The following is an 18829-nucleotide window of genomic DNA, read 5'->3' on the forward strand; positions in this document are numbered from 1 at the left end:
TTAGTTATTAACTTAGTTTTCCCTATCAAAAATAACGTTATTTGCTGTTAAATTTTTGCTTTAAAATTATGGTTAGAGAGAGTAAGCAGGGTAATCTTACCTGAGATAGAAAACAGTCTTTCTCTTCTGCAGTATCATCTGTGAACTCATACTGTTCCTTTACTTGTTTGTTTATTTACTCCAGTAACAAACACTTAAATTAACATCTGATCGATGCTAGGAACTGAGCTTAGTGCTGGGGCCACAAAAAGTTTGCCTATGTATTGTGACCAGCACCAGAACAACTGGATATGTAAAATGTGGAGATGAGGAGAATGAAATCCAGAGAATATTAACCTCATTTGTTCAGTTCTTCCTTCTTGATCTGCTTAACTGGTTACAGAAATCTGATTGTCTACTACTTAAAGTTAGAGTAGGTGATGCAATTAAAATAGATCATGATGTCTGTCAATAAAGAATAGAATGAAATTTATCTCTGTATATATAAACAAGTGACTTTCTGTTTCTGAGTAAGTGATAATAATAAGGACAAATGCATAGGTTCTTTTGAGCTTTAAATAGACCACTAAACATTAAGCACTTATTGTAGTGCCTGGGACATATTTCATAAGTATTAGCTTTTGTGAAAATTATTTTAACCTAACATTCACAGATATTCTGAAATACATGTAATGATGTGCTACATGAATTTAATTTGCCCAGAGATTTTTTTGCTCCTAGACAGATAAGCCATCCTATTTTCAGTGTTACTTCCAAGCAAATATTCATCGACAAGTTTATTAGGTACCCACTGTGAAAAACACTGCTATCTAGAAATTTATAATCTTGTTGAACAGGTAAGAGGAAAGCTAAATGTAAAGTAACAAGGATACCTAGAATATGATTCAGTGTTAAAGTGAGTGATACAAAAAAAGAATAGCAAAAACATGCTTCTGTCTTTATGTTTCTGGGCCCATGCCAGACATTGGTAACCATTTCCCTTTTTCCCCATTTAAAATAGACACAGGCTTAGAATCCTTTTTAAGATAGCACTGCAGGAAGCCATCACCATTCAAGTTTACCTACCAGGTAAAACCTGTTTGCCATCTCTAACAAGACAACAAGTCTAAAGAAGATCCAGATCACTGACTCAAATACATTTCTCTGGCACCTTGGCACTATTTTTCTTCTATAGTCATCAAGTATTCATCTATCAATCCTCTGCCCCTCTCTGTTTCTCTCCTGACTATCTCTCCCACCACCGTTGCCGTGATTTATAGTAAAATAACAATGAGATGTTATTCAGTGTATGAATAGATTATGCTACCAGTTGGAAAATAAAGAGACAAGTCAAGCCTTCACTTCAGCGTGTGGAAAGCAAGTAAACCACTGCAATAGTCACTAGAACTGTTCATCAGTTATCAGTTCTCCTTTGCTTTCAGGCACCCACCCTGTTGGAAGTTAAGTCTGGCCATGTGATTAGCTTTGGCCAGTGAAATGGAAACAGAAGCATTTAAAAATCCAATGGGTGATTCTTCATTTCCTGGTTTCCCCCTGCCATGACTTAATTTTACAATGAGGATGCCTCATTAGCTTGGGTCCCAAAGCGAGAAAACGTAAAGCAGAGCCCCACCAACTCGAAGTGGACATGCACTTGCTCATAGGAGCAAGAAATAAAATTTTGTGGTTAAAACTGCTGAGCTTTAGGCTAGCATAACCAAACCTCTCCTGAGGTTACCACTCTATGACTATGCGTAGTACAAGGAAGATCTGTGGAGGAGGCTCACCAGACCAGGTGACAATCCTGAAGAGACTTATTAGCACCCTCCATTGTAAAACCCAACATTGATTTAATAGCTTTTGTGGGGGAAAAAGATCCAAATTAAAAGTACACAAAACTCTTTTATAATAAATTGGTAATAGCATGAATTTATTCATTCGAGTATAGCCTCTTTTATTTCATTATCCCAGTTATAGACCAAATCCAAGCCATTTTTTTTTAATTGAGTCTCAAAAGTCTTCAAAATCAGTTCTGTCCTTCATTATTGATACATAGCTTCAAGGTAACTTGATCTTTTGCATAACCAGTACATGTGGTCTTCATTTGCTTATCTTATCACTATAGGACTCAGAAGAATTTTCAGGATTATTGAGGAATACTGGGAATTCATCTCCATTTTTCTGCTTAATTAATTGTTATATCATTTTTGCTTACCTGAGTTACATATGACTAGAGTGAATTCTCTTGAAAGCCATGAGCTTTTGACAGATGTTTATCACCGTCACAATGCATGAATTCTTTGCATTAATTTCTCATAGCTTCCACAATTCTTTGACCTATTTTGAGATCTGTGGTAGTAATTTCTACTGCCTTTAATTTTATTGTCTGAGGTAGGAGGGGAATTTAATTTTTTGAACTTCAATAACAAATCAAAATTGAGCTTTATTTCCTTGTGTTCATCTTCTCTGCTTTGGTCTTGTAAAGCACTTGATTATTTATAAGAAAATATGGCTGAAATATCATTTCTCAATTGTTTATTATATTTACATTTTTTATCTCTTTTTCTCTACTCATTTATATGCACAAAACTTTTTTTATTATAGTGCTGCATCATAGAATGACCTTTATAAAGACATTTTGAGTGAGTTAGCTATCCAAATACAGGCTGTAATTCCTCCATTTATGGTGCTACCAATGTAAATATCGGAGGTTGAAATCAGATGAATAGTTACCTCCTAAGCATGACTACATTCACACACACAAAAGCTATGACAACCGTGTCACAACTTACTCTACTTCCTAGCAGCTGGACAGTCACCTTTAACAGTAATAATAAGATATTTCCCTATTTTAAAATATTAATATATGAAAAAAGTGTTCTGGAATTCAGTGAAATTTGCTATTGAAAAATGGCTGATTCCATAAATAGCACTAAAGCCATATAGTTTAACAAACATTTAAATATAATTATAGATATCGTAGTGTGTTCGTATATATTATATGATATATAACTAATGTATGTATTAAATATAGAAATAGGTATATGCAAACCGCAAATAATAAGTGATGTGATTCTTATATTAACTCCAAGTTCATTTTCTCCTAGGAATTGATGATCCCTTTAGTCAGATATGATTAAGAAAATGCTTTGTCTTTGCCACACGAATCAAGTTTTTAATGATTAAGATATTTCAAGATCATCTTCTCTGTTCCACGGTATTCAATCCCATGTCAGCTTTGTTGGACTGACTACTTCCTCCTGAAACTTACTCTGTAAAATAATTTCAGAAAATTGTCATTCTCTGTGAATACTCAAAGTTCATACTTTAGTCTTCCTTCATGATGTTCATAAGAATGTTGGTTTTCCTGTAATAAATGTTTTCTAGAAAAAATGATAAATCTAGTTCTTCCTGGGTATGACTTTTCTATTTTGCTTGTTATCTTTCTGTATCGATAAGCTGTGTTGGCAGTGGTTAAAGCAAATATTTTTATCGTTACGGATGTCTTGTTTTCTGGGTGTTAAATTAGTATGATTGAAAAGATCTCTCTCTTCAGCAGCCTAATCTATAATACTTTGTGTCATGCCATTCAACATTGCCCTTCCCCATCTGCCACTATTCTGGATGTTATTGTTTCATTTTTTCCACATCATTTACATGTAAACAACAATATCACAACACAGAAAGATTACAGTGGACGAAAAGAGAATTATCAGAGAATTAATTAGTATGAATTATCCTAATGTGATAAAATATAGCATGGCTATTTTAGGACAATCTTTAATTTTAATTTTCTGAAAACTAGACCAAAATCATTTGCATTTTAATGTAATTTTATAATCAATTCTGTAATCTACCTGTAAAAACAAGCTATTCTGAAGGAAAGAGTATAATTGCTCACTGTTGTGCAGTAACATAAACTCTTTTACATTAAAAGATCTAGTGAGGTGAGGAATAATAAATATCAATGTGGTACTTAGGCATTATGACACTCCTGGTGACTGTTTCTGGCAAATGTTCAAAGGGACTTTGTGCTACTTTTTTCTTTTTTGATGGACTCAAATTCTTAAAAATAATTTTGAGCTCAGGGAATTATCAAGTGATTACTCTCTAAAAACATTGTCTCCAAATTGTTACTATGAGGAAGTGAGGAACGTTGTTTATAAAACATTAACACCTTGGTTTGTGCCAAAAGGAACTGTAATTAAAAAAAGAAAAGATATGTAACTGGCAAATGACCAACTCCCTCCTCTCCAGATCTTCAGAAGCAGAAAGGTTTTGTATTATCACTGACTTCTTAGAAAAATTCTAAATAAATGTCTGACGTTTAATCAGCTTTGCTCTTGAGTTGCTTAAAAGCAGAGTGAGCACAGGTGACTTGTTTTTTGAGCGCTCATCTGGGCTTTTGGAAGACTCGTTCTTATCAGGAGCATGTACCAGGTGTTAACCCAAATTCCTTAACTAAGTTCGTCCTCGCCCCACCAACAGTCCCAGAGGAATTTAGTTCATTGATTTTCATCGATTGCCAGCTTCAGTGCCTTAGGAAACAGAGGGAAAAAATGTTGAAAATGCTTTCACACCGATTTTTAAACTAACATTGTTAACCAAGTCTAATTTTCACCTTTAGCAGTTCACATGGTGAAACTCCAATCTTGTGCTTTTTAAGGTAGGAAATAATTTATGGAAAATTATCTAATTAAATTCAATTTAATCCCAATTGTGTATTTTAGGGTCTCTGCTGCAAATTGACCTACTCATTTTAAAATTAGGGACTCCCTGCCCTACTATCTTTTATATTCTCCACTTCTCCCTTGTTTCTTTTTTGCCTCTTCCACAAGGCTCTGCACTGTATCTCAACGATGAAGGTTCTATTTTGGGTCATAGGACACTTTTCTGTATTATGTTGCTGTTTGTTAAGGGAGATTGCAAAGATTATTTGAGGTAGTTTAGTAGTAATAATAATAATACCTTAGGCAAGGCACAGTCCTGACTCTTGATTGGCCTTGCTGAGCTTGCTGTTCTGAATTAGATGGTTCTGTAGGATGAGCACCTGTGGGATCTAGTAAGTCGCCTGATTTCATATACTGCTCAATAGATCTGAGAGTAGTCCCCCAATATAACCACAAACTCGCCTGCTTTGATTCCAGCATTGATGTTTTCTTTCTTAGTCACAGCTTTCCTGTGACTATGGCCTGGCCATGGTGAACCTGGTAGTACAGGTTTTGATGGAAATAGTGCAGAAAAGGAGGTAGTCATTTCAGAATTAATGTCTAATCCAGATGACAAGCAGGATCATTTCAGTGAAACTCTCCCCCAAATAATCCTTTAATATTCATGCTAAATGTGATCCCACGATGTCAGGCCCACGGGCTACATTGAAATTGCATTTCTTAGAAATAGAATATTTGGGCATTTTTCAACTTCATTTCTGATAAAACTGCCTTTTATTTGTTATCTTACTTCAAAATGCCTTTCAGTTTTTAAGAACTCTGAGTATGCACTGTTTGCAGTAACCATCCACCTGTGTTTGTATGTGACATATATTTTCAGTGTGTCTCCATATGCCCAGGCTGGCAAGGCACTGACCTTTCCCTGAAGGAATTTAATATTCTGCATATGATTTTCTTTTTTTTACTTTCCTATGAAACTTTTCAAGAAATTATCAAGCACCTTTGAATATCTTTAGTTTTTATCTCTTGTACCTAACCAGCCTCAGAGAGAAGCCTAGTCTTCGTAGATTTAAAAATAGCAAAAAAATAGAATACGTTGTTTCTACACTAAAGGATTTATTTAAATTCCTCCATAACGTGTTCGGCACAAATTGATGTTTTAAGTGGCCAGGTATGTGCCTGGGACACTTTTCTAGTTGATAAGAAATAAAGATTTTCCTAAATAATATGTATTTGAACAACTTGTTGAAATCATCCATTTGAACTCTTATTTTAGATGACAGCATACAACTATATAATATCATTTTTAGATTAAAAAAGTGTCTATTTATCCCATTGAAGATTTGGGATTTTAGATTCTGTTGTCCCATCATTGCCTCACTCACGTCTGTTAGTCTCGGTCAAAACACTGACAATTCCGTCCCCTTGAAAGAAAATTGTTGAGGTGTCATGTCATTTGGACCTGAAAGGAATCTTAAATTCCCCATTATCCATCCCCTAAAGTATCAGTTTAGGAAACAGAAGCCAGAAAGCTGACATTGTATGTCTAATGCTGTTGTTTGATTTAGTGGGGGAAATTCACCAGAACTAGAACATTTTAGAGCTGAATTCAAGATTCCGCTCTTACACATACCAGCCTTCCATTCTTTTGACTTGCAACAAATCACTTCAGCTACTCTTTGTTGGTTTCATTCCCTATTAAAGTGACAAAACAATTAATTTAAGAGAAAAAACAATGAGAGCAATGATATTTACTGCCTACTTTTTTGTCAACTTATATTTATGATAGACTTGCAAAATTGGATACCCGTAAACTATATTGCACCCTACACAAATTAAGTGGTCTTATTGTGGTTGTTGAGCAGCGTAAGTGGGACTGTTTGGTTTATGTATCATTCAGCTACACTCTAGGCAAACATGGTTTTCATGATATATTGTATGATCATGGAACAGCCATTTTACAAGTGGAATTTTGTGATAAATCTCTTCACAAGTTGGGAATTTCCTGACTCAATGGCCATTCTTTGCTTTTGGCTTGTAGAGTATAAGCTGCAGAATATAAGGTTTGTGCATATCAGTCATGCTGCTGGCTTCTGGATGTCTTATGGGGAAAGTGGGGCAAATGAGTATGTCTGTACCACTCCACTGAATTTGGTGATGTGGCACAGTCTGCAACTATATATTGTTTGTTCCTTTGGAAGCTTTGATCAAATATTTTAATCCTTACTTCAACCACTGAGCATTTGCCCTTTGCATCTTATATTGTCATAGATAATATTATGATCTGAGAAGAAGAAATAGAAGTATTACCAGTATTTGCAATTTCATTTGTCCTTAAACATTTTAATATGTGATTGATACCAAACCTCTTTCTCAAGTTCGTGTGTGATGCACAGCAAGCCAAACACTGAGACATCAGTGGTTAGAGATGGAGAAAGATTTATTCAAATAGGCCAAAATGAGCAGGTAAGAACCTGGGTTCACTCAACTCCGCCTCAACCAGACCACAAAGCAGGGGGCTTTATAGAGCTAAGGGGCTTGGGAGGAGAAACTTTGGAGAAACAAAGGGGTCACTCCCAATAAGCCCTTGGGCAATCTGCAGTGGCTACTGGGGGCCAGCCGTCTGGTGATTGCAACCTCCCCAAAGGTATTCTCTTTCTTCAGAACAAACTCACAAATCCTCGAGACCCAAGTCACGCATCAAGTTCAAAAAGTAAACAGCAAGTTGACAGGATTCCTCTATGTCTGTGTCGAGAACAAGATCAAAAGCCAATCATGTTCTTATTCCGTAGCTACAGTAACCCTCAGGTACCCAGCTTCATGATGATGGATTACCAAATACATCTATTGGGACCAGGAATGATATTCCTGAAATTGGGAAATGTAGATAAGGGGTAAGACCCAGCTGCTTGGTGTCAAAGGCATCGAAGTAGGTAGCTCTTACCCTAGGTCATTGTGTACCAGAAATGATTTCTTAGAAGAGGTTCCAAGGTCAGAGACAGGAAACTGAGTCCAAGACAGGTCATGAGCCAGGGAGGTAAGAAGAAAATTCCGACATGAGGTAGGGAGTCAAAGCAAGGAGGCAGAGGAAGCAGGGATATCAAGAATGAGAAGCAAAATAGTAGAATGAATGAGATGGTCAGTGGTTCTCAAACTTTAGGGAGAGTCAGAATCAACTGGAGGGCTAATAAACAGATAGTGCTGGGCTCCACCGCCGCATTTGTGCGTCAGTAGGTCTGGGGTGGTCCCCAATAATTTGATTTCTAACTAGCTCCCAGGTGATGCTACTGATGCTGGTCTAGGGACCACACTTTGAGGAAAAAAGTTGTTCTAGATGAATCCCAGAGATAAGTGGTGGTGCCTACAGTGAGTTTCCTGCGCTCCTGGGATACTTGTTTGGGAGAACTGAGTTTGCTTAAAGGGTTGAAGGCAGAAGAGACGAATGTAACATTTTGGTTTTTCTTTTTTTCATTTTAATTGGCTTTAAAAAAAAAGTCAAATGCATAACTCAGTTTATAAGGATGTGAAACTCTTTCTCTATTAAAATGTAAACTAAGAACTTATATTCTTGCCATATAAACACACATAGGAACTATTCTCTATGAAAAATGATAGATTTCATATTTTTGCATTTTAACAGCTAGTGCAGTGCTCTGGTTAAGAGTTTGTGCTCTAAAGATCAACTGCCTAGGGTCAAATCTTAATTCCACCACTAGCTTTGTTCTGTGAGGTCACAAGTTTCTTAAACTCTCTGAGCATCCTTTGTGAAGTGGGAATGTTACTAATTGCATGGAGTTGTGAGGATTAAATGAAGTAGAGTACTAAGCTACTTATTGAAGTTCCTGCCACATAATAATTGCTCCATACATGTTAGCTCTTATTGGCACACCAAAATAAATGCCTTCGTTCAAGAATGTGGCTTTGTATATAATACTTGGTAGTTATCTCAGGTTCTGTATCTATAATTGCTCTCCGTACTATCTATAATTCATTACATTCTTGTGCTAAGAATAGCCCTGAGTCAGCATGAAGTTATAAATTATATGTAAACAATGTGATTCAAAAGTCAAAGTGAATTACACAGATAGCAGTCTAAAATTGCCTGTAGCAAATTTCAGACTAAGAAGGAACACAGTGGTTAAGAGCTTCACCTCTGGGAGCAGATTGCCTGGGTTTGTATTCTGACTCCATTTTTTACTAAGTTATTTGACCTCTCTCTGCCTCAGAATCTTCATCTGTCAACTGATGATAATAACAGCATCTATCTCAGCGAGTTGTTCTAAGTATGTATAGTCACACAGACACACACAAGGTCGTATATACAAAGAGTTTAGATCCTGTAAAAAACACACAAAGTGCTTAGAACAATGCTTCACACAAAATAAGGAGCATAAAAGTGTTTGTTGTTATTCGTATTTGGTTTCTGTGTATGTGTATTTTGTCAGTATTTTGTTTTGAAGGGAAAATAAATCAGAAAACGAGATTTTTTTTTTTTTCTTTTTTGCCTCTAGTTCAATATAGTGCAACATAGGTCTGTGGTAACTTTATAAAATTGGAAAGAAGTTTTGTCTTAATCAAACGACATAATAAGGAAACCTCTCCCACCCACCCCTACCACAGCTTTCTTAAAAATATAATTGGCATTTCATTTGTAACCAGAATCAGTTTGTTTAAAACAATCTAGCCTTTAATGATGTTCAAAAAAAAGGTCCCTTTTTTATTTACAGAAATCTCTACAAGTGCACTTGTAAAGGATGTCATTGACTTTGTTATTGCCAAATTCTGTGATCTTTTCTTAGTCTCACTTCTCCATTGGACACTATTTACTGCTCTGTCCTTGAAATCACCTCTTTCCTGGGCGGTTTGATGCGGACGCCATGCTGCTGTGGGTCTCCTGCTTCCCTCTCAGCCATCTCTTCTCTGATTTCCCTGGGCATTCCTTTTGTCACTTGCCCTCATGTCTGCCTGCCCCTTCACCTTGGCCTCCCTTCCCAGGATACTTCTTCAAAGGGCTCAGTGGTCCCAAGGCTTCCTCTCTTCCCTCTCTAAGATGAAGCCTCATCTGTTCTGTTCTCCCAACTCAGCTCTAGCCTTGTCTTCCCCAGAGCCTACTGAAGTTTCTACTTGAATTCCTCATCAGCACCTCAAAACCGAGCTTACGTTTCTTCAAACACGTTCCCTTCCCAGTGTCCCTGTGTGCCCACATTACCGCACTGGGCCCTGGCTTTGCGATTAGCTTGTTGCTCCTACCTGTGATTCGTCCCTTTGCCTTCCTTCCTTAACTACAAGTTCCTGTTGATTTCACCCTGATGCGGCCTCACTGCCACCTGCGCTTCTAAGTCAGAACCTCATTACTCTAGCTGCTCCCTTCCAGGAGACACTCCCACTGCAGGTGCCTACCCCCAGTTCATCTTTCCTAGCACCAACAGGCTAATCCTCCTTCAACAGACCTTTACCCTTTCCAGAGCTGTCCTCTTTCCACTTATATCAAGTGCAGGTACATTTGCCTGGCTTTCAAACATTTCCATAGCTTACCTTTACAGCCCGTAGCCCCCCCATGTGTCCCACGAGGGCCCGCTTGGACTCTGCTCTGGGCAGGCCTCTTAGCATGATCCCAGCCACACACCTCGCGTTCACCACGTCGGTCCCTGTGGCCGTCCCTCGACAGCACTGCATTTGCCCTCAGCTCTTAATTGTCCTTTGTGCATTGTTTACACGTGTATGCTAACCATCAACTTTGATGTTCAGGTCCAGAAAGAGAGGCACTCTTCTTTAAATATTCTTAAACTGCAGCCAAATCTAACTTAGCGTCTTGACTAGTAAAAATAAAATAAAACCACTGAATATTACCCCTGAAAGAGACCAAAGAGAAAATGTGCTTAAAACTTATTTTACAAATGAGGAATCTGAACATGAGATGTTTTAAAATTTAATAGGTGTATAAAAAATGGCAAATGGTATCTAGTTGCTATTTACGTTATTGATATAAAGTTTTCTTTTAGAATAGATTTACCTTTGATTAATAATATTAATTTAGAGAAATATTAAATAGATAATAGTACCCGAGGTAAGACAATGTGGCAAAAGTTGTGAAAGTATTTAACTCAAGTGATAGAAGTGTTGAAAATACCACAATGCATTATGTTTAGAGTCTGTGCTTAAAGAATGATTGTTGACTGACTGGCTGATAGCTCACATCTTTCTCCCTAGAAAACAGCTTTCGCTCATTTCCTACAAGCCCATTATGCCAAAACGAGCAGACAAGTAATTTTTAGGGCTACATTTTCAGCATAAGATCAAGGAGAAGAGAGGAATGAAGGAAAACTGGCAAAAATGTTTTTGGCCCCTAGGAGATTGTGTTTTGCTGAGCTCACCTGAGGTGGCCAGACGTGACTGCAGAGCCACTGTCTAGCCTTGAGGCAGGGAGTGTGGACTTCATCAGCAACCTCAGCTACCTTTGTGCCTAGGAATCTCTCTCCTACACAAAGTTTAACTGGGCAAGCGCAGCACATTAAACACTGTATGAGTTAAAAAGTTGAAATTCCCGTACCTACAAGAACGTTTATAAAAGGGAGAGAAGCTTTTGTGTTTCACATGCCGATTCCTTGTTCATCCTCCTTCTCTTATTTTGAAAGCTTTCACAGCCTCCCTCAGCAACCCAACTTTTCGGTGGTTTCCACCAGCAATTTAGGCCTCCCTGACCAGGCTCACAGAATTATAGACTGAATTACAGGGTTCGAAGTAAACTCTCTGCGGGAGAACACAAATAGACTGTGGCTGGAGGTTTGCTTATGGCAGGGGTTAAAAAGCCAACATCTAAAATGCAAATAACTCTGGATATTGGGAGAGATGAAAATGGCTCCACTGTGCAGTACAGTTCCCATACAGACTCCCAGAGTTAGGTCAGATGTCACAGGCTGAGCGCAGTCCCTCCAAGACTGCACGTCAGACCTCAGCTGCAATTTTGGGAGTCCCCAGGCTCCCTGCACTTCTGACCAAGTGGCTACAAGTTGAGGGTTCCCCAAAAGCCCCTCAGGTTTTAGAATTTGCCAGAAGAACTCACAGAACTCCAGAAAGCACTATTGGGGCTGGCCTGGTGGCATGGTGGTTCAGTTTGCACACTCTGCTTTGAGCGGCCCACTCATCAAGCCATGCTGAGGCAGCGTCCCATGTAGAGGAATTAGAATGACCTACGACTAGGATATGCAACTATGTACTGGGGCTTTGGGGAGAAAAAAAAAGAGAGAGGAAGACTGGCAACAGATGTTAGCTCAGGGCCAATCTTCCTCACCAGAAAAAAGCATTCTTAGAAAAAAGAAATTAAAATTCTTAAAAAAAAAAAAAAAGGAAGAAAGCACTGTAGTTACAATTACAATTTTACCTTAAAGGGTGCAAATCAGGAGCAGCCAAATAAAGAGACAGATAGGGTGAAGTCTGGGAAGATCCCAAGCATGGAACTTCAGTGTCCTCAGGACGGGTCACCCTCCCAGCACAACAATGTGTATCACCAACCACGAAGTTTACCCAAGCCCGGGTGACCAGAGTTTTTATTGGGGTTTCATTCTCTACACATGATTGATTGATTGAAGTAACTGGCAAAGTAATTCGACTCCATCTCCAACCCCCCTCAGCTCCAGGGAGGTTAGGAAGTCAGGCTGATATCACATGGCTTAAAGCCCTAACTCTCTAATCACATGGTTGGTCTTTCTTTCTGCCAGCCCCCATCCTGAAACTATTTAGGGGTCTACAGTGAATCACCTCAGTAGCATAAACTCAGGGGGGGTGCTCAGGGGCCTACCATGAATAACAGAGACACTACCATCACTTTGGAAATTCTAAGCATTTAGAAGTTCCTTCTCAGGAACCCAGGACAAAGCCCAGACAAATTCTTTATTATAAAACACACAGAAAATAGAATGAGAATTGGACCCATTTTTTATTTATTTATTTTTGGTTTTTGTTTATTTATTTATTTTGAGGAAGATTAACTCTGAGCTAACATCTGCTGCCAGTCTTCCTCTTTTTTCATTTTTTTTCCTGAGGAAGATTGGCCCTTAGCTAACATGTGTGCCCATCTTCTTCTCTTTTATATGTGGGACACCTGCCACAGCATGGCTTCCTAAGTGGTGTATGGTTCCATGCCTGGGATCCAAACCGGCAAACCCCGGGCTGCCAAAGCAAAGTAGTTGAACTTAACTGCTGCACCATCAGGCCGGCCCCTGGACCCATTTTAAGCACCAAAAACTAAGGCAAAAAATATATAATTTTCATGATAGAGAAATCCAGTGGAAAATGTCAACTGAATATAAACTAAATGGTCATTAAATGCCATTAGATTCTTTTCATTTGTTTTTCTCTCACTCATTCATTCCTTCAACAATATTTATTAAGTACTTCCTATGCTAATCACTGAAGATATACTGTTACACTGTCCGTGTAAGAAAAAAGTTTATTTGTATTACATGGAAAAGAGGAAGGATGAACTATTTGAAGTTATTTGCTTATGTTAATTCTAATCGAAATGAATCGGTGTTCTGAGATAATTGTTAATTTTTACTTGTCAAAAATAATGTTGAGAGAGTGGGGCCGGCCCAGTGGCATAGTGATTAAGTTCCTGCACTGAGAATCAGTGGCCCGGGATTCACGGGTTCAGATCCCAGGTGCAGACCTACACACCATTCATCAAGTCATGCTGTAGTGGCATTCTGCATACGAGGTAAAGGAAGATTGGCACAGATGTTAGCTCAGGGCCAATCTTCCTTGCCAAAAAAAATAAATAAGTGATGTTGAGAGAGCCCCGACGTACAAAGTATTGGGCATCAAGTCTAGCTTTGTGAAGAATTTGGGGAGGCGGGGGATAATAATAGAAATATATGTGTTGTTCAGCCAGAAGGCTACCATTGTTTTTAAACAAAATCAAGAAGTGCTTTGAAATGTGATGTGTTTTAAACTGTTCTTTTTTTGCTTTCCTGTAATTGGAGCAACATACTAATTTCTACAAGTTGTGACTACTAACAGAGAGCAATCACCTCACAGACTTGTACCGAAGAGATGAAACCATCCAGGTGACAGGAAACGGCCATGTGCAGAGTCCCCGCTTCCCGAACAGCTACCCCAGGAACCTGCTTCTGACGTGGCGGCTCCATTCCCAGGAGAAAACAAGGATACAGCTGGCCTTTGATAATCAGTTTGGATTAGAGGAAGCAGAAAATGATATCTGTAGGTAAGTGGGAAGAAAACCCCATTTTAGAGTGCAATTCCAGTGTGGAAAAAAGATGAGTTTAAAGCATCACATCACGCTTCCCTTTTGGGCTCTTTGGACCTACCCAAGATGGGCCACTCTTCTTCAAAGAGCCTTCATGTCAGTCCTAGCAGGCAAAATAAATTGCAGCATAGACTGCTGCTGCAGAGGGCATGATAACCCGGCACAACTCAGAAACTCACTTCCGTGACCGTCAGAGCCAGACTGCATGACCCCCAGGGAAGGCGGGGGTCTGAAGGCCTCTACCTTGACCAGGCGTAGAGCAGCTCTTGTGAACAGGTAGATGCATCCAATATCCCAGGTCACCTGCCCTTCATGTGGCTCTGGTCCAAGCCTGCCATGGGCTTAGGGAGTGTACCCTCCCCCCGCTGCTCTGTTCCAGGAGCTGCCCCGGCCTCCTGTAACTGGTATATAGTAATGACTTCCCCCAGCACTGGGAGAGGAGGATGCAAGGACCATTCAGGGCCTCACCCTGTAATCCCAGTTTTGAGGTTTCAGATATGTGTAAGAAGGAAGAGAAGGCAACCCCAGGGTCCACGTGCTCCTCAGATGGTCTGTTTCCTGTAGTTTCTGGGTCAGCAGTAGAAAGTGAAAGCTATGCCTGAAAATCTCCCCTCTTAGCATAGTTATCAGAGAAAGTCCTGGCTGTTGTTCTTTGAATTGTCTGCTCAGGACATCTTATTCACTTATAATTAGCATGTATAAGATTTGGGGAGGATTTTTTTTCTTTCTGTCTTTACTGCATGTGCTTGTTCTGCATTGCCAATGAACTACTGAACTGCTAAATCCTTTCAGCAGGTTTATTTTTCTTTGAATAATAAAAAAGAAGATGCCTCAAATTTGGCTGTCCTTTGTTGCATGTTTATTATGCTGACAGCTTTTATTATGTTGCTGTTTTTTCAAGAATAACAGCAATGACTATTACTTTCTGGGACCATAGAGGGTAATGTATGCCAGAAAGCAGAGACAATTACATGCAGGAAGAGCCAGTTAATATTTACAAAGAGAAAAACTAGAGCGGATCTTGTGTCTTTTCAACCTTGAAAGGGAGAACTAATTTTCTGTGCTGGAAAAAAATAGATGGTGGAAAAGAAGAACCGAAACACTATTAAAAGATTGTTAAAGGTGATGACATGCAAGGGAAGCCGGGTCGCCACTACGGAGCAGGAGTTTGATCCTGGTGGTGAGCCAGCCCTTTCTGCATCCTGGCCTTGAAAATAGAAGAGGAAGTTAGCATGGTTTCCTTTCCAGACCCTTCCTCGAATCTATCTGCTCCTCAAAATTTATGAGGGGAGATGGAAGAGTAGGAGGTGAAAAAGGGGAAAGGAGGAAGAGAAAGAAACAGATAAGAGACTTGCCTCAGAACCTTCCCTGAGAACCAAAATGGTGCCTTCTTGACTTCAGATCCAGCATAAAAATTACACTGATGCTGTATTTTTCAAAAATGAAAGTGACCTATTGTATTATTAACAAAGTTTCAGGTATACTCATGCCTTGTGTAGTAAATATGATTTACATATATTATATATAAAATGAAATGAAATTGATTTCCTACCATCTGTTCCAAGGCCTCCTTGACGTTTACATTGTAATATGGTTAGTACTTTTCACCTTCTGAACACCATGTGAACATTAAGTAATTAATTTACAAAGCACCGAAGAGATATTCAGCTGGTAAAATTGTATAAAGCTTCTTATTTCGCTCCTAAGGAAACTGAGGCAAGGGAAGACATGCAGGCCTCATAAATCACTGTCAACAAAATTTAGTCACAATATCATTAGGTTCACTAACTCCTTAGATTAGCTTACCCAATCCAGCAAAAGCTCTGAGGTGCATGGGTAAAACCAGGAAAGCCATATTGGATTTTCTTCATATTCAGACATGGTGTTTCTCATGCTGATTCCTTTTGGCAATCACGACAGAAAAGTATAAGATGGATATGAGATTTCTGCCACTGTTCACCCTGAATGTTCATCATTTGCATTGTGACTTTAGCATCTGGAGTCATTTGGGGAAAAGTAGAGAAGAGGAGTGAGACACTGACGCCCAGAACTGAAAGGCAAAGGGTTCAGCTCATCAAGTAGAATGTTCCAAGATTTTGGGTATCTGAAAATAGAGTAAATAATCCCTGGAAGCTGTCAAGTCTGTCACTGAAGATGTCCTACTATGTGATGGAAAGGTGGGATGCTATGGAGGGACCTTGAGGATCAAATGGTTATATGGAATATCTAAAGAGACTTTTCCTGTCTTCCCTAATCCTAGGATTCTATGTTTCTCTGACCAATGCCAAAGGTGAACCTATGGTCTTAAGCTCATTCACACCCTGGTTTAAACAACCCAGATATTTCCAATATTGGTTAGCACACATTGCTTACCAAAGCCATTTGCTTTCCATCATGATAAATAGCAAAGTTTATGATATGATCCTTCCGAAAGACAGTTTCTGAAAAGAGAAGATAGAGATTTATTTTATTTTACTATTATTTTCTGGAATGAGAATGCTGATTCTATATACTGTATAGATATAGATTATTTCCTTTGTTAAGGAAGCATTGAATGTGGTAAATTAATTCAAAGTAGGAATTTGTTTGAAAAACGTTACATAGTAAATATTTGGGCATATAATTAGAGCCATATCTCCTAAAACAATAGATTATAGTTATTAGTTTTTCTAGGAAAACCTTTTAAGCCAGATGCTCAGAAATTAGCCCATTTTGATTGTTGATAATTTGGGAACCTTCATGGCTATATGTGTATAAGAGTTCTCTCAGAGCAGATTGTTGCAGTTTGACTTTGGAAAACTTAATCCGAAAACTAACTTTCCTTTTAAAATTTCTGTAGGTTATCATTTTCTTTTCAGATGGTAGGTCATGAGAAATCACATATATTAGTTTTAATTTCTCAGTGAAAGTATGAATTTCAAAGTCTACTTTAATCAAAATTTGTTTATTTATGTCAAATTGATACTAGGTATGATTTTGTGGAAGTTGAAGATATATCTGAAACCAGTACCATTATTAGAGGACGATGGTGTGGACACAAGGAGGTTCCTCCAAGGATAACATCAAGAACAAACCAAATTAAAATAACATTCAAGTCTGATGACTACTTTGTGGCTAAACCTGGATTCAAGATTTATTATTCTTTTGTGGTAAGTAGCTTAACCACCCTATGATTAAAAGCAGACACTGGTTTCTTGAAGTATAGAGATCGTTTTCTATGATGAATTACAGTGGTGTGAGGGTGAGTGAACTTTATCAATTCCCTATGATATTCTTTGTTCCTGCCTATGGCCAAAATGTTAAAGTCTTCTTTAGTAAGGAATACCATTTTGGACCTATTAAGTCAACCCTTGGGCCCACACATTTTGAAAGAAAGCATAGTAAATAGAAGAAGTAAAATAATTTATAGTAAAGCAGATGCCACATTACCTTTGATTCAACTGGAGTCAGAAACATTCAGCTGAATCGGAGGTTATATGGGAGTTGAACGTCTTTGGTTCAAAAATTTGTCTATGGAATTCCAATCACAGAACAGAGTCCTGATGATTTCAGTTTAAATTAAGACCCAAATTTGGGAAGGGTCTATGTTCTAATCATAGAGCCTCAGGGTTGCCAAGCATCTTAAAGATGGGAAATTGCAATTCAGGACCCAAGAGTTTGATTCTTGTTTACTGCACCCATGCTTATTTGTGGTCTCACCTCTACTTAAATGCCTTAGGAGCCATTTCCAACTTTAAATGGTTCTGACTGTTACAAAATGTTCAACCTCTTATTGAGCCAAAATCTACGTTGTGGTTAACTCTGTTGTTGGGTCACACACAATCACTTGTTTAATCAATCGGTCATTAACAAAACAATATGAAAAGTTCCTGTCCATTGTCAGACACTGTGATAGGTATAGTCCATACAAGGGCAAGCAAGACAGAGTTCTTGACCTCCTGAGCTTATAGTCTGGTGGAGATGATAAACAATTAAAAAGCAATAACACCTGAGAATGAGGAGTAGTAGTAAGACAGAAGTACTGGGCACTATAGGTTAAGCCCAGGGAGGCACTGGGATAATTTTACCTATATATCATCTTAAGTATTTCTGAATCCTTCAGCTGTTCTTAGCATATTGCTTTTTGTTCTCCCAGCAACATTTTTCACACTTGTTCAGTTTGTCTCTATCCCTTTTCAAAGTGTGAAGGCCAAAATAGAACACAATAGTATAAGTGGAGTCAATTTGTGTTTTTTTCCCTCTTACAATTTAGAGTAGGAAAAACCTTGCTTATTTAATCTGATGTGTTTTTTTTTCATTATGGTGAGTTATTAAACACAATGAATTCTACATCAGAAGATTGTAAATGAAAAAATAGCATGTGGTGATACTGGTTCCACTTTTAATTTGAAAATAATCCATCAAGCATGATTTACATTATTGCAAACTCATGTAATCCTGTGCAGCATTAAAAATTGAAGTGTGAACCTTTGATTTCTACATTTCTTTGCCTTTTAATGTGTTCAGTGATGTACCTGTTCTCAATTGTTCACGGGCAAAGCAGGCTTGGCATGTTCAAATGGTGATGGTTAGGCTTAGTGAAGGATCACTTTTTTCCCTTAAAATATCAAGCACTGTTAATACTAATGTATATACTTCTTATGAAGCTTTGGTTATGAATAAGTTGAATGGTCCATAAGTCAGTTAGAAACACCCTAACTCTAATACAGTGTCTTTAAGGCAAAATAACTGCTTTTTTAAAAAAAGGCAGTACAGGTATGGATTTGGGGAAGAATGAATACTCCTGTTTATGGTGTTTTGGGTTATGGGGCACGCCCATCGCTCATTTCCTAGCCGATGTAAAGTAGGGTATTGGAGTTTGGATGTAAACTGGCATCACTCCACTCACTTACTCCTTCACCTCCACCATACTTTC

The 18829-nt window shown here is 38.4% G+C and overlaps 1 protein-coding gene across 2 annotated transcripts in view; it reads left to right on the top strand.

The window, feature by feature from the left end:
* The window catches only part of PDGFD (platelet derived growth factor D), a 214802-nt gene that overhangs the window by 124955 nt on the left and 71018 nt on the right, over window positions 1–18829 (top strand). The window contains exons 2-3 of one of the 2 annotated variants that reach the window (XM_014860027.3): window positions 13686–13872; window positions 16883–17063. In XM_014860027.3, the coding sequence (XP_014715513.2) occupies window positions 13686–13872; window positions 16883–17063 (368 nt within the window). Of the gene's footprint in view, window positions 1–13667; window positions 13873–16882; window positions 17064–18829 lie in introns of both variants that reach the window. The other variant, XM_014860026.3, reaches the window with a different exon arrangement.

The sequence above is a fragment of the Equus asinus genome, chromosome 20 (genome assembly GCF_041296235.1).
Source record: "Equus asinus isolate D_3611 breed Donkey chromosome 20, EquAss-T2T_v2, whole genome shotgun sequence".
Classification (NCBI taxonomy): Eukaryota; Metazoa; Chordata; class Mammalia; order Perissodactyla; family Equidae; genus Equus; species Equus asinus.